This window comes from Saccopteryx leptura, chromosome 1 (assembly GCF_036850995.1).
Source record: "Saccopteryx leptura isolate mSacLep1 chromosome 1, mSacLep1_pri_phased_curated, whole genome shotgun sequence".
In the NCBI taxonomy this organism is placed as follows: domain Eukaryota; kingdom Metazoa; phylum Chordata; class Mammalia; order Chiroptera; family Emballonuridae; genus Saccopteryx; species Saccopteryx leptura.
The window spans coordinates 285,700,587-285,715,065 of NC_089503.1; the positions used below are offsets into that span (position 1 = coordinate 285,700,587).

General features: G+C 34.7%; 1 protein-coding gene across 6 annotated transcripts in view; it reads right to left on the reverse strand.

Annotated features, from left to right (window-relative positions):
* ATF7IP (activating transcription factor 7 interacting protein) overlaps positions 1 to 14,479 on the reverse strand; it is a 111,608-nt gene that overhangs the window by 51,102 nt on the left and 46,027 nt on the right. For 4 of the 6 annotated variants that reach the window (XM_066355326.1, XM_066355292.1, XM_066355301.1 and 1 more), the window contains exons 2-3: positions 5,330 to 6,978; positions 1,090 to 1,164 (exon numbers count right to left, since the gene is read on the reverse strand). In XM_066355326.1, the coding sequence (XP_066211423.1) occupies positions 1,090 to 1,164; positions 5,330 to 6,971 (1,717 nt within the window). In that variant the 5' untranslated portion in view covers positions 6,972 to 6,978. The remainder of the gene's footprint in view (positions 1 to 1,089; positions 1,165 to 5,329; positions 6,979 to 14,479) is intronic. The other 2 variants (XM_066355335.1, XM_066355317.1) reach the window with 2 other exon arrangements.

Here is a 14,479-nt window from a genome sequence, read left to right on the forward strand (position 1 = left end):
ATTGACCTGGAACGCTGAGGTTGCTGGTTTAAAACCCAGGGCTTGCCTGGTCAAGGCACATACGAGAAGCAACTACTATGAGTTGCTGCTTCCCACCATCCACTTCTCTTTCTCTATCCTCTCTCTAAAAAGTAAATAAATAAATAAATAAAATGCAGAGTCACCTAAAAATGAAATATCATCTATAAAGCAATCAGTTCATGTTCCTTTCCTTTGCTAAATTTTATAGTGAACATTAATTCTCTGACAAAATGCAGTATTTACTCTCATGTCAGATTCGTAACAACTGTACACAGCTTTATTTAATTCTTTGCCGTAAAAGTAAATTTGGTAAAAAAAACAGATATATTCAAAGATCTTCACTTACAAAATTTCTATTACAAATAATGGCAACATTCATGAGACTATAAGCAAATTTTATGTTTTCTTTTTCAATACATAGAAATTAAAAACACTAAGTCTTCACACTTAATAAAGGCAAATGCCCTTATGTTACCATACCTATCTCTCTCTACTTCACTCGATATCAATTCTACATGCCTATTTGTTAAAACCAGGTCTACTCTATGACTTCTCTTACAATCAAACTTAAGAGTCATACATGAAGAACAGTATGCCAGGGAGAGAGGTATCAGGTTTTCGGTTTCCTGACTTCTGGTCAAGTGATCTTCCTAGAAACCTAGTGACACTCAGTCCATCATTTCCTTTTCCCATGAAGCTTAAGAACTTTAAGTAGACCAAGAAACATGTTATATCACCCCAGACATAGTCTTATAGTCCCATGCTTTACACATAAAATCTAAAACAATTTCAAGATATTCATATAGTACCTGACAAAATATTAAGCTTAAATTTTTCTTGCGGAACAATTAAAAGTATAAAGAAAATAAAATACTAAGTTTATAAAATAACGAGTACTTTCAAAGATCCTTGGGTTAGCCATCAACAAAATGATTTAATGGTGGCTTACTTAAATTGCAAAATTTTATAATTATCTCATGGACAGAAAATTATATTCTCTGTCTTAAAAGTAGAATCAATGATTTACTATTTTTTAAACTAGTTCAGTTATGTTGTGTACATGCTTACTTTTCTCAGGTTTTTCATCTTCTTGTATAACTTGCTCTTCTTCCTCTGGTTTCCTGTCCTTTTCATTATTTTCTACTTCAGTAACAAAAAAAGAAAAGGAACTTTTACTTCCATTAGAATTCATAACAGCACATTATAATTTACACTTTTTGTGTAACTATCCAGTTAATAATTTTTTACAAAATCAGAGTTTCAAAATGTAAAATTTGGGGAAAAAGCATTAACTGGTAGAGGTGAATAACCAAGTCCACTTTTAAATGTTTCTGCCAATTCACAATAAATTATTAACATGGAAAAAAACTAATGGTATGGATTATTTTAAAACACTCTTCTTTAGTAATTTACTGTTATAGATTAAACAGCTACCATAAAGCACTTAGATACCTTACATTCAATTACTAAAACTAAAATAGCAGTAGTGACAATTATAAATTACTGGCAAACTACAAGTCAAAACACCTAATATTTTGACCAGACAGCTTGAATCATTGTTATTCAACGATTATGATAGTTCATAAAAGAGGAATGGAAAAGCTATAATGGAAGTTTTACTTAAGACTAATAGCTACTGTGATACAAGTGCCAACAACTAAGTGAGGTGCTTAACATATATTACTCCATATCTTCAAATATAATCTTACACTATAAACAGTATTTTTACAGTAATACTGTTGTCAAGTGACCAGCGAGTTCCATAAAGACACCAAGTCCAGATGAATTTTTGAGGAGTTTATGGACCAGCGACTACAGGGGGTTAGGGCAAACCCAAATCCTGCAGTCCCTACCACAGCTCTGAGGCCCCTTTTTAAAGACTAAATTATATAATGGCTGGGCTTGAGAGGAGGGGAGCATGGTACAAAAGTCATTAATCTCATTAACAAGCTCACTGAATTTTACTGCCTTGTAACATTTATCTATAGGACCTATCAAAAGGAGAACATTGCTACACCCTAAAGGCTTTTAAGAAAAGAGAAGTGAAGAGATTCCCGGGTAAATTCCATCTTCCTTGCTCTGTAGCTACATTATGACTTAGCTGACCCAGTTGCCCTTGCAAGCCCTTCTTCCTGCATTCTTCTCTTTCCTTTCTTCACAGAAAGGAGGCGGTAAGAGCCCTGACTTGTCCTCTTTAAAACGGCATTGCTAATGCTAAGTTTTATAGTTTCTTGGCACCTTATCTGAATACAGATGAGCAAAGTAATGTTCAGAAAGGTTGTTATTTTCACAAAAGGCATTTAAAATATAACAATTTAAAAGTGCTAAATATTGCTAAAAAATGTCTACATAATTTGCATTACTACAACAAATTCCAGAGGTACCAGAAATAGCCACTGGCCAATCAATCTGTATCTCATCAATTAACTTAATCATTAAATGGGGGACAAGAACAAATCATGAATACGTTTGGGTTTCTATTTTATTCCCCTTTCATCACTGCAACTAGCTCCCCAGTGGCTTCAATAAGGCATGTTTGTTTCATTACATTCTGCAACCAAAAAATCACAAGGTATATAGCACTACATAAAATTTTTGATACGGCATTTCTTATCCAAACAACATGGTTTTAATAGCAAAAGCCCCGATGGTAGAAAGTCACGGTTAACAAAACTTAAAAGAACTTTTAGGTGAAAATAGGCTGAGACTAGGATCACTGAAGAACCAATTAAGGCACTAGCAAATATATTCTCCACACTAAGATAAAACATAAAGCTGTAAAATGTGACTATAGTAAAACATAACTAAATAAAACAAAGCTAGCACAGTATATATAAAGACACAAAAACTATTTTTAAACTTTAAAATAAATGAGTATTAGACTATTAACTTTCCCATTACTAGCCTATGCTCATTAGAAATGTTTTTAAGATCTCATTCCTCAACACGTTTCAATTAAATGAAAATTTGGTTTGCTCCCTTGTAGACTGCAAACTTATTACAAAGCATTTTTTCTATATAGCTTAGCGTTTCCCAAATCTTGACTTTAATTCTGAAAATGACGACTCCCGAGTTTCCTAGTCCCCAGAGTTTTCAGAAACACAGAGTAACTGGGTTGTAAGAAATAGAGGTTAACGTAGTCTTTATTGTCTACAGCCATACCACCCTGAACATGTCCGATCTCGTTTGATCTCAGGAGCTAAGCAGGGTCGGGCCTGGTTAGTACTTGGATGGGAGACAATAATCTTTATTTACCAAATTGTCATGCCACCCAAAGAACAAAATTAGTTATAACTCCAGTTGGGGTATCGCTCGCTGCAGCCAGATAATCCAGAACGCAGCAGAGCCAACTGTCCTGGTTTGGTCTGCCTCTTCTACACATGTGTTAGCTCCTTCTTGTTTTACAGATGTATCAAGCTTAGTTTAAGGTTCCTTCTTTTTTCTCAAAAACCTCTTCCTACTACACAATTTCCATTTTCCAAACATGCTTAAAGGGTATGACTGGCTTCTCAACACTTAAATCAAAATACTCATTAGGATTTTAGAACACACAGAATTAAAACTTATACTTGAGATTTATTTAACGGAAAGAACTCTGGATAAGAAAAATGCTATTAACGTATTCTACAGAAAGAAATAGGGCCCTATATTTCTATAATATTTTTGTTCCCAGAGTCTCAAGAGAATCCGAGAGCACCAGCTTCAACCCAGAGTAATAACCAAAGGCCCATGCACGTATATTTTTATATATAACTTCAAGTAGTGCCTGAGACTTCTGAAACTCATCTGAAATGCTTAGGTGAAATCTGTCTTCATTTATATAGCAGATAGTTTCTGCTATAATTCCTCTGGTAATTATAAGTTGCTGTGTTTTAATATACAGTGTGGTATTCTTTCAATCAGACTAGACGGAAAGCTCACTAGGAGCAGATAACTCATCTTGTAATTTTAGTAATCCTAAAATCTTTGGGAAAGAGCTGAGATAAAGATGTTTAATATCTATCTGGTAACTGTTATTTTAATAAGAATCCATTAAATAAAGGTAGAAAAAGCAAGTTAATTAGAGGATTAGAAGTCAGAATTTATATCATGGAGTTCAATTTCCCATTTTCAGATTTACCCTTTGTAGAACTTAACTCCAAGGAAATGTGGACAAAACTGTTGCTTTGGATCAGGGGTTGGCAAACTTTTTATATGTAAACAAATGAGTCTGATTAGGTTCCAATAAAACTTTATTGACAAAAACAGAAAAGGCCTACAGGCCACAGATTGCCTTAGATTCCTGACTCTGAGAACATTTAAAACAAAACAAAAACTTCCTATAGATTAATTAAAGACAATACATTCATTAGAAGAATGGGCAAAGGAGATGAACAGATAATTTATTGATAATGAAATACGTGTCCATTAAATATATAAAGTTTCTAAACTGCAAAAAATAGATAAAATATGGTATTATTGGTAATGTGATATTTCCAGCCTCATGTTTTCATTCTTTGAAAAACTAGAAACCAGATGCTGTGCTTCATGCTATGAGGTCACTTCTCTGAGAGCTCTAACAGAATGCGATACAATAAGAACATAAAGGTGCTCATGCCCTTCTGAAAGGAACTGAGAAAGTTTCATCTAGGAATATTTGAATCTGACCATGAAATCAAAGTAGGATTTTTCTCGTTTTCTCTCTTTTCTTTAGAGATTTGGGTTATAGAGAGATCATTCAGAAGATGAGAGGGAAGAGAGGAGGTCAGGTAAAAATCAAGAGGTCTAAGGAAGCACAGGGGTGATGGTCTTTATCAAACAGATAACTAGGCTTCAAGGTTTTTGGCTTTCAGCAATGATGATGTCATTCCCCAAAGAATGTTAAAAAAATCAGATGTCAATGGGAAAATTAATTATTAAATGTGATTTGCAGCACTTGAATCAAATAAACTAGTAGGTTTTTATATTTTAAGTTGTTTGCTCAGGGATAGCAAGAACAATTGCTGGGACTTGGATCAATTATGCACTGACTTTAAACTGTTAACTCTCGGTGTTATGTCTGTCCATCCCATCTCTCTTATTAGACTATACTTTACAGGCAAGGGCCATATTTTCTTCTATCTCCCTACTAAGCTCTTCACACAATGCCACTCAGAGTGAATATTTTGTCATTCTGAATTCTGTGAAATTAAGAATCAATCAAGAGATCACCCTAGCCACCATCATTCTCAACTTTCTCTGCAACTAAAGGAAAATCTTTAAATCTTTATGAGAATGTTTTATCAAACAGTTTATTAAAGTTAATCAAAAATTTAAAAAATATGCTAACCTGGAGAGCATATCTCATTTTGTGGTATAATTTCAGACTCATCTTTTTCACCTGAAATATCCTCTTCATCAGAAAGGACCAAAAAGGCTTCTTTTGGCAAACTCTCACTACTTTCTTGTTTAGATGGTGAACCAAAAGAACTTTCCATCTTCTCTTCTAAATCTGGATTTGTTTCATTGATGGGAAGAAGACAAGTTTTAGAAAAGCAAGTAAGTTCATCTTCAGCAGGTGCAAGCTTTTCCAAAATAGGAATAATTTCATCTGTCTCCATAGAGTCTGTATTTTCTAAGATACTCTCATTTTTGTTATCTTTTATAATATTTTCACTAATGGCTTCTGCGAAGTCTGAAGAATTTTCATCTTCATTCTTTTCACTTTGGTTGATTTCTATACTGCTAGATATAGCCTCTTCTCCAAGAGCAGGTTCTGTGACATCATCTTCCTCTGCCTTCTTTTCATTTTCAGGAGGTAGATCTGAACAAATAATTGTATCACCTTCTTCTAAAATTTCTTCATCAGCATCAATATTATTATCAGCTTTATTTTTCTCATCAAATGAAAAAATGTCATCTAATTTTTCATCATCCCCATTTCTCTCAAGAAAATCATCGCCTTTATTGCTACAAGGCTCCGTACTGTCAGTATTGAGAACTGGCTCACAAATGGGTACAGAACTTGATTCAAAGGTGGGATCAAAAGTGGATTCAGAGGTTGGTTTATGAGAAGTCAGTTCATCAGAGACTGAATCAGCAGAGGCCAGATCACCAGAAGACATATCATCAGAGGCTGGGTCACCAGAAGCCAGATCATCAGAACCCGGATCATCAGAGGCCAGTGTTCCAGAGGCTAAATCATCAGAGGCTGAATTATCAGTGGCCAGATCACTGGAGACTGCTTCATTGGAGACCGGTTTACCAGGGACTGGTTCACTGGGGACTAGTTCATCAGAGACAGGTTCACTGGACACCAGTTCACCAGAGACGGGTTCATCAGAGACCAGATCACAAGAGACCAGCTCACCAGAGACTTCCTCACCAGAGGCTGTCTCAGCAGAAACCAACTCACCAGAGACCATCTCACCAGAGACCGGCTCCTCAGAGACCGATTCAGCTGAGACAGGATCACTAGAGACAGGATCACCAGAGGCAGACTCATCAGAGGTGGGATTACCAGAGGTTAATACTTCAGAGGCCAGATCTCCAGAGGCTGGAAGAGCTCCAATAGCCAGATCACCTGAATCTGGATCACCAGGAGCTGGTTCAGTGGTCAGTATAGAGGTTAGTTCAGGAGTTATATTACTAGGAGACAAAGGTTCACACTTTAAATCATCATCTGGCTTCTTTTTTACATTAATATTTAAGGTACAAGGTGTTTCTTTCCATTCTGATTTACTTTTTTCAGGGTTAAAAGAAAGTTCATCAATGCCATTCACCTCATCCTTGTCATTAATATAATCCATATTTTCCAAAGGTGAGGTTGGGTCCAAATCTCCATTTTCATGATTGCCATTTAACAGTTTGACATCAGTTTTCAACAGTTCTTCTTTGACCTTGTACACAGCTTCCAGTTGCTGACGATCACTTACTCTCATTGTTTTTCGAGCCTTAAAGACTTTTTTCTGAGGTTCTTCTATACTATCCATTTTGAATCTTTAAAAAAAAAAGAGAGAGAGAGAGAGAGTTTACTAATTGAAACAGAAGACACCTAATTATAGACTACTGCAAACTGATCTATAAAAAGCAGCACTTCAAGTAAGTTTGAAATAATGACCTATAGAAAGCATAATAATCCTTGCTGTGTATTAATTTATATATTTATGTCCTGTAAAATTGACAATAGGTATACAGTCCACAAAAGATCAATTATCAGTATTAGAAAAAAGTGACTAGTTTTTAGTTTTCATTTTCAGTTGATGGTAATACAAAAAGCTTAAGGAAGTAAATAAAAGTCAAAAAGTAGATGGAGAAAAATAAAAGTGTAAGAGAACAGAAATAGGGAAATGGGAAAGAAGTAAAGAGATGAAGAAAGGACAAAAATTAAAAAACACATAAGATTATACTTGTAACCAAGCATACTAAATTAACAGAACTATAAATATATTAGTCCTTTGAGTAGTACGAATGTTCATGTACATCCTCACTCAAAGGGTTAACAAAAACCTCACTACTCAAAGGGTTAATAAGAGACTGCCATCAAGAAAGTGAAAAGACAACTCACACAATAGAGGGAAATACTCTATTGTGAGTAAAATAGAGGGGTGGGGAGCAAAAATCATATATTTGCAAATAATTTATCTGATGAGATAACTTGCATCTAGAACAGTGGTCCCCAACCCCCGGACTGTGGACCAGTACCGGTCCATGGGCTATTTGGTACCTGTCCGCAGAGAAAGAATAAATAACTTACATTATTTCCATTTTATTTATATTTAAGTCTGAACGATGTTTTACTTTTTAAAAATGACCAGATTCCCTCTGTTACATCCATCTAAGACTCACTCAGGACACTTGTCTCGGTCACGTGATACATTTATCTGTCCCACCCTAAAGGCTGGTCCGTGAAAATATTTTCTGACATTAAACCGGTCCGTGGCCCAAAAAAGGTTGGGGACCGCTGATCTAGAATAACAACAAAAAAATCCAATTTAAAAATAGGTAAAGGCCTGACCAGGTGGTGGCACAATGGATAGAGCGTTGGCCTGGTACACTGAGGTCCCAGGTTGGAAACCCTGGGATCTCTGGCTTGAGTGTGTGGTCGCTGGCTCAGCTGGAGCCCCTTGGTCAAGGCACACACGAGAAAGCAATCAATGAACTAAGGTGACACAAGTATGAGTTGACGCTCTCATCGCTCTCCCTTCCAGTCTGTCCCCTTCTCTTGCTTGCTAAAAAAAAAGGGGGTGGGGAGCATTTAGAAACAGACAATTCTCTAAAAGGCATACAAATAATCAATAAGCCAATGATAATAAATATGAAAAGAGGCTCAACATCCTTAGTCATCAGAGAAATTAAAATGAAAACCACTATGATATAATACTTCACACACTGCTGGCTGGCTAGCTACAAAGAGAAAAACAAGTATTGGCAAGGGTGTGAACAATTGGAGCTCTCAAACAATAGTGATGGAGTTGTAAAATGGTGCAGCTGGTTTGGAAAACAATCTGGCAGTTCCTCAATAGGTTGAATATCAATCATTACTTTTCAATCTTTCCTTTTTGTAAGGTATGTGTGTAAAGCTATAAATTTCCCTCTAAGCACTGCTTTAGCTGCATATCATTTTAATGTTATGTTTTCATTGTTGTTCTGTTCAAATATTTTCTAATTTCTTTAATCTGTGAGTTATTTAGAAGTATGTTTCTTTAAAAAGTAATACATTATGACCAAGTGAAACTCATTTAAAAACAAGAAGGTTAGTTTCATATTCAAAAACCAAGCAACACAGATAACAAGTGAGTCATAAAGCATTGATGTGCTTTTTTTTTCAGGCCCAACCTAAGTGTCCACTTGATAAAAATTAAAGCCCTAACCACCAGTATCTCAGAATGTGACCTTATTTGGATAGGGTCTTTGCAGAGATATCCAAGTTAAAATAATGTCATTAGCATTAGCATGAGTCCTAATCCAATATGATCAGTGCTCTTATAAAAAGGGGAAGTTTTGTACAGAGACATAAACATAGAAGAACACCATGTGAAAATTGTAGTTAGGCTACTACAAGCCACAGCTAGGAGCAACTGAATAGATCCTTCCCTAGCTCCTTCAAGGGGAGCATTGTCCTGCCACCACCTTGATTTCAAACTTCTAGCCTCCAAAACTAAGAGACACCTGTTATTTAAGGGGAAAAAAGCAACGTGATTCATCACATAAAGAGAATAGAGGGTAAAATATCTCAACACATACAGAATATTCATTCATTTGACAAAATTCAACACTGACTGATAATTAAAACTTTCAGAAATAACTCAAGTCTAATAAAGGTTATCTACAAAATAAAACTACAAAATACTTGATGGTAAAATAAAATCAGAACCAAGATAATGATGCTATTTCTGGCTAGTGCAAGGAAGTGGTCCTAAGAGAAAGACAATGTCACCAGTTTATAGTGGAATAAAACAAAATACCTTTAAAGACTAAGATGTACAGGGGGCAAGAATAATGCTTTCACATTCTATTACTTAGTAGAAATGATTGGTAAAGGAAAAAACCACTTCTTTTAGTTAAAAAAGAAAAAAAAGCAGCCTCTGAGGTATTAGAACTTATGTGAGGCTCATAGGTAGGCTTTAATGTTATTATATAACTGACTTGATGCTTACAGCTAAGCCTCATTGTTCCTCTGTTGGACATGAAATCATCGTTACATTCAAATTAACTAAGGTCACCATGCAACCCATAAAATACCAACCATCTCCCTCTCTGGCTAAAAATAAGCGATGGCTACTTTATCAATTGCAGCTTTATTATTAACCTCACAATAGTCTGTCCTCACCATAGATAACATTCACTGAGATACCCAAGCACAGAATAGCCCCACTTCCTGACACCACCCATTCCAGAGTAAAATTCTTATTTCCTCAAACCCTCCTCAAAATAACCCAACCAAAGATCAAATCCTATACAGCAGTGGTCCCCAACCACTGGTCCGTGGACCGGTACCAGTCCGCAGAGAAAGAATAAATAACTTACATTATTTCCGTTTTATTTATATTTAAGTCTGAATGATGTTTTATTTTTTAAAAATGACCAGATTCCCTCTGTTACATCCGTCTAAGACTCACTCTTGACACTTGTCTCGTAAGTTCAACAGTTATATTTTAAAATACCACAGTTTTTATGCCGGTCACATAATTTTATTTTGTCCATTTATCCGTCCCACCCTAAAGGCTGGTCCGTGAAAATATTTTCTGACATTAAACCGGTTCGTGGCCCAAAAAAGGTTGGAGACCACTGCTACACAGTACTAGATTTTTTTGTTTACTAATACCCTCTTATTAAGGTGCCTCACAATTTCCCCATGGTAAACATTTTCCCTCAAAGCAACAAACAATAAACCCAGTTTATTCAATTACAGGTGTATTCCTGGTGTTCAACGATGGCCTAACGGGTTTGCTGGAGGCCAATACAACTTGAGAACCTACCACTTTGTCACAGTCACAGTACTTTAGTTTGTGATACATTTTGCATTCGTTTGGTCACATTAAGAAAATTAGTTCCGGCCTGGCCTGTGGTGACGCAGTGGATAAAATGTCTACCTGGAACACTTAGGTTGCTGGTTCAAAACCCCGGGCTTGACTGGTCAAGGCACATATGGGAGTTGATGCTTCCTGCTCCTCCCCTCCCCTAAAATGAATAAATAAATAAAATAAATAAAAAAAGAAAAAAAAAAGAAAATTAGTTCCTCCTGTCTGACTGCCTCCCCGTTTCCAACTTCAGAAAAATACAAAAAAATAAAAAATAAATAAAAAGAAAATTAGTTCCTAGCCTTTTAATTTAAATTATGGAAATGAATCAAACGCTTCAGAAAAATTATCTTACAACTGAACAGAAACTTGAATACAAAATGATCATAGGTGCTATTTTAAGGATTAACAGCAGTCTAAAATTTAAACTTTTTTTTCCATCCACTACCCATTCCAAACTTACACTAACTGAAAAAATTTACTGCAAAGATACAATGTAAATTTTGTAGTTATTTTCTCTGCTGACTAAGAAGATACAAAATAACTAAATTTATAATATAAGGAATACAGTTACCCCTTAAATATTTTCAAATACTAAACTGTAATTCTTTTGGACTCTGAACTCATAATATCCACATTTCTTGTTCGTTATATGAATAGTTAGCATTAAAAGCAAGCATTCCTCTAAAAAAAAAGTGTATTTTCATAATTTCTAGTAACCCCATTCAAGGACACAAATTTTGCAGACAGAGAAACATGGATTTGAACTCCAGCTCTTCCATTTGACACAGGGTAAGTTACCTAACATTTCAATTTTTAGTGTCAGCTACCTTAAAAAGGGAGTATCAGTACTTGCAAAAGAGGCTGTGGTGATGATTAAATCAGATTTTATACATTAAGCACTTAGAATGCAGTAAGCACTCAAAACTATTTTAATTGTCTATGTATATTCAGAATGTTTCAAGGCATAAACTAGATAATCAGAGACAAATTTCTCTTAAATACTTTTATTTTGTATATTAGAAAATCCAACATGCAAACATCAGCACCAAATAACATTTAATAAATTGCCACCACCAAATAACATTTAATAAAAATAAATATAATCAAAGCAAGCTGGGTTTATCACCAAAATTGCCATTCAATTCAGAAATAATAAAGTACTATACAAAGAATTACAGAATAATTACCATCTATACCCACAAGGGAGCACACTACAGCCATTTACCAGATCTTTCATGGGTTCTAAGTATAATGAAAAACACACAAAGCATTAAGGAAGTAAGTAGCATGAACAACCAGTTCAAACTAGTTCAGCCATATCTGGCCAAACCAATCAGCAGTAGGTTTTTAAAAATCTATTTTGCATAAGCAAAGTATATTTAAGAAAGACACACATTAAAGAATGGTGTGTTACCTGCAAACAAGTCTCCTTGGCTGTATTACCGGAGCAAAACATTTCTAAGGATTATTTTAAATACCGTCATCTGTAATTGAGTAGCCATTCACAAAACTATTCTACAAAAGAAATACTACTTTTTTTAGGCGGTAACACTACAATCATGAAGCTCTCACATGTCTGTAATTCATCTTCCCAGGAAAAAGTATTTATGCTTGACAGTAGAAAATGACTGCCATATCTATAAGTAAATATGTAAAATGTGATGAACTTTCTGCTAAAAATATTTTTCAGGAGGAAGGCAGTAAAAACAAAAATGTTTTGAAGGAAAATACATTTCCATGAAAAAGATAGTATTAAAAATGGTTTTAAGACCTTACATATATTTAGCTTCAAAAACTCTGGGGAAATACCATCACTAACAATTTTTTTAGAATAGCATTAAGAGGAGTTTCACCTTCACCAAAGGAATTTATATTTAAATAACCAAGAAGGGTGTGTTACCTGCAAATAAGTCTCTATGGCTTGGAATTATTTTTCAAATTTTGGGTCAATTATTTTTAAGGAAAGCCCAATAAGCCTCTTCTTTTAATTTTCTTCTCTGCTTCATCCCCCTCCACCCACTCCTTTCACTCTTCTTTCTAGCAAAGAGATCACAGCTATGAAACAACAAAGGGAAGTATTTCCAAAAGCTGTAATGTCTTAGCCTACAATCTGCCTGCTCAGAAAGCTCAAGAATTTAAGTGGCTGTTCAAGAGCTGCTCACAAACTCGGCCAATCAGTAGCCAGCATTCTGATTTCTGCCCAGCAACAGGAGACAGACAATAAGGTCAGAGAAACATAGTTAAAATCTGGACCTGCAATACTTCAGTGAGGTTCTTTTTCTTTGTCTGATATAAGTAATCTAGAACATGAGTGCACAAAATCCTAAATACACATAAAATACATTAAATATACCCTATAAATAAATAAGATTTACACATTCTATGCTATTTTATCTTCCTTTTAAATGTTCATGAATGTTTCCAGAAATACAAATCAATTCCCTACCCAGGCAGAGTCAAACATGGACAATACATAACAAGAGCATACTTTTCGACACAACGGGTTAGAACCTGCAAAATTCAAATGTAAATTTATTTATAAAAATACAGTCATTAACATTTATAAAACATCTATAACTAAAAAACCAGCAAATCCTAAAATCCACAAGATTATTTTCATACCCACCTATCATGCTGTTTGAGCTTTCCAATTCCAAAATTCAATGGTGTTCTGGACTCAAAGGTTTACTAAAGATACAGTATTATAATGTTTGTTATGTACTGCACTGTAGAGGTCTTCTTCTTGGTAATTTATATTGTGTTATATTAAATGTTGTAAGCAGAGAATTCTTTCCTAACTGCCTTTCACAGCAGGTTACAAAAAGGTTATATAAGCTCCCCCCTTTGGAAGCAATAAAGCAAATGTGTAGATTATACAGTAAATAAACATTCATGTAAATTAAAGGGATTTTTTTCATATATTATATAATTCTACATTCTTTAAAAGTACAATTGCAAAATAAAAATAGGAAATCCATCCTAAGATTATTTCTTAAATTCATTGTCAAATTTTCTTAGAAAACCTCATTTTTTTCTCCTTCAGTTACAGATGAACCTTGTCATTTTTCAAAACATACCCAAGAGGGAGCTTGCTGGAGCCATACTCTTAGTTTACATAATCTCCACATAGGCAAAATAAATCAGCAGCTGCTTCAATGCTTCAGTCCTGTGAGAGACCAGAAATTCACTGTCTGATTGGCTCAAAGCCTTGTGGCCTAAAACCAATCAGATATAAGCTCCAGAAGTTTGCCCAGCAACAGGGGAAGCAGATGCGGGCAAGTATTTAACCATGAATCCAAATAGTGCAAAAAATATATATGAAAAATGACATTGAAACGTATTTGTAACATACGCCCAGATTCTATGTCTGAATAACAGTTCTGAAGTAGTATTTTTAATTAAATAAACAACACAGTCTGTACTACTGCTTTCCAAGCAGCCTAAATGACAAAACAATAGGAAGTACTAGGTAGGACTAATGGTTCAAAATGCACACACATACAAATACTATACTAACTCAAAGGTATGGATACCTGTGAAGTATACAAATAAAACTTAGCAAAAACTTACAAAATGTTAAGCAAAATCATTTAAGTGGACTTGACACTATGTCTTTTACACAGGCACTCCATTCATGTTGCTGACACTGGTATAACATTATTATGAATAAAAATAATTCTTATTCAAATCTGGGTTTTCATTAAATGGCTTAATACATATTAGTTAACAGACCTGACTAATAATGGCCTATTCTTAATCACTTCATACTGACATTTCTAAACTCTTTAGATATATAACTATTAGATTTTTAAAGTTGTTAGTTAAGAACTGTGTGATTTTATTTTGCAGCTCTCAACTTTGAGAATATTGCAATAGTCCTGAAAATAAAACACTAAAGAATAATCAGTGTATTGCACAATAAATGTTAATAATCTGATTTACTGTTTATGGCCCATTAATGAGACTGGTGAACC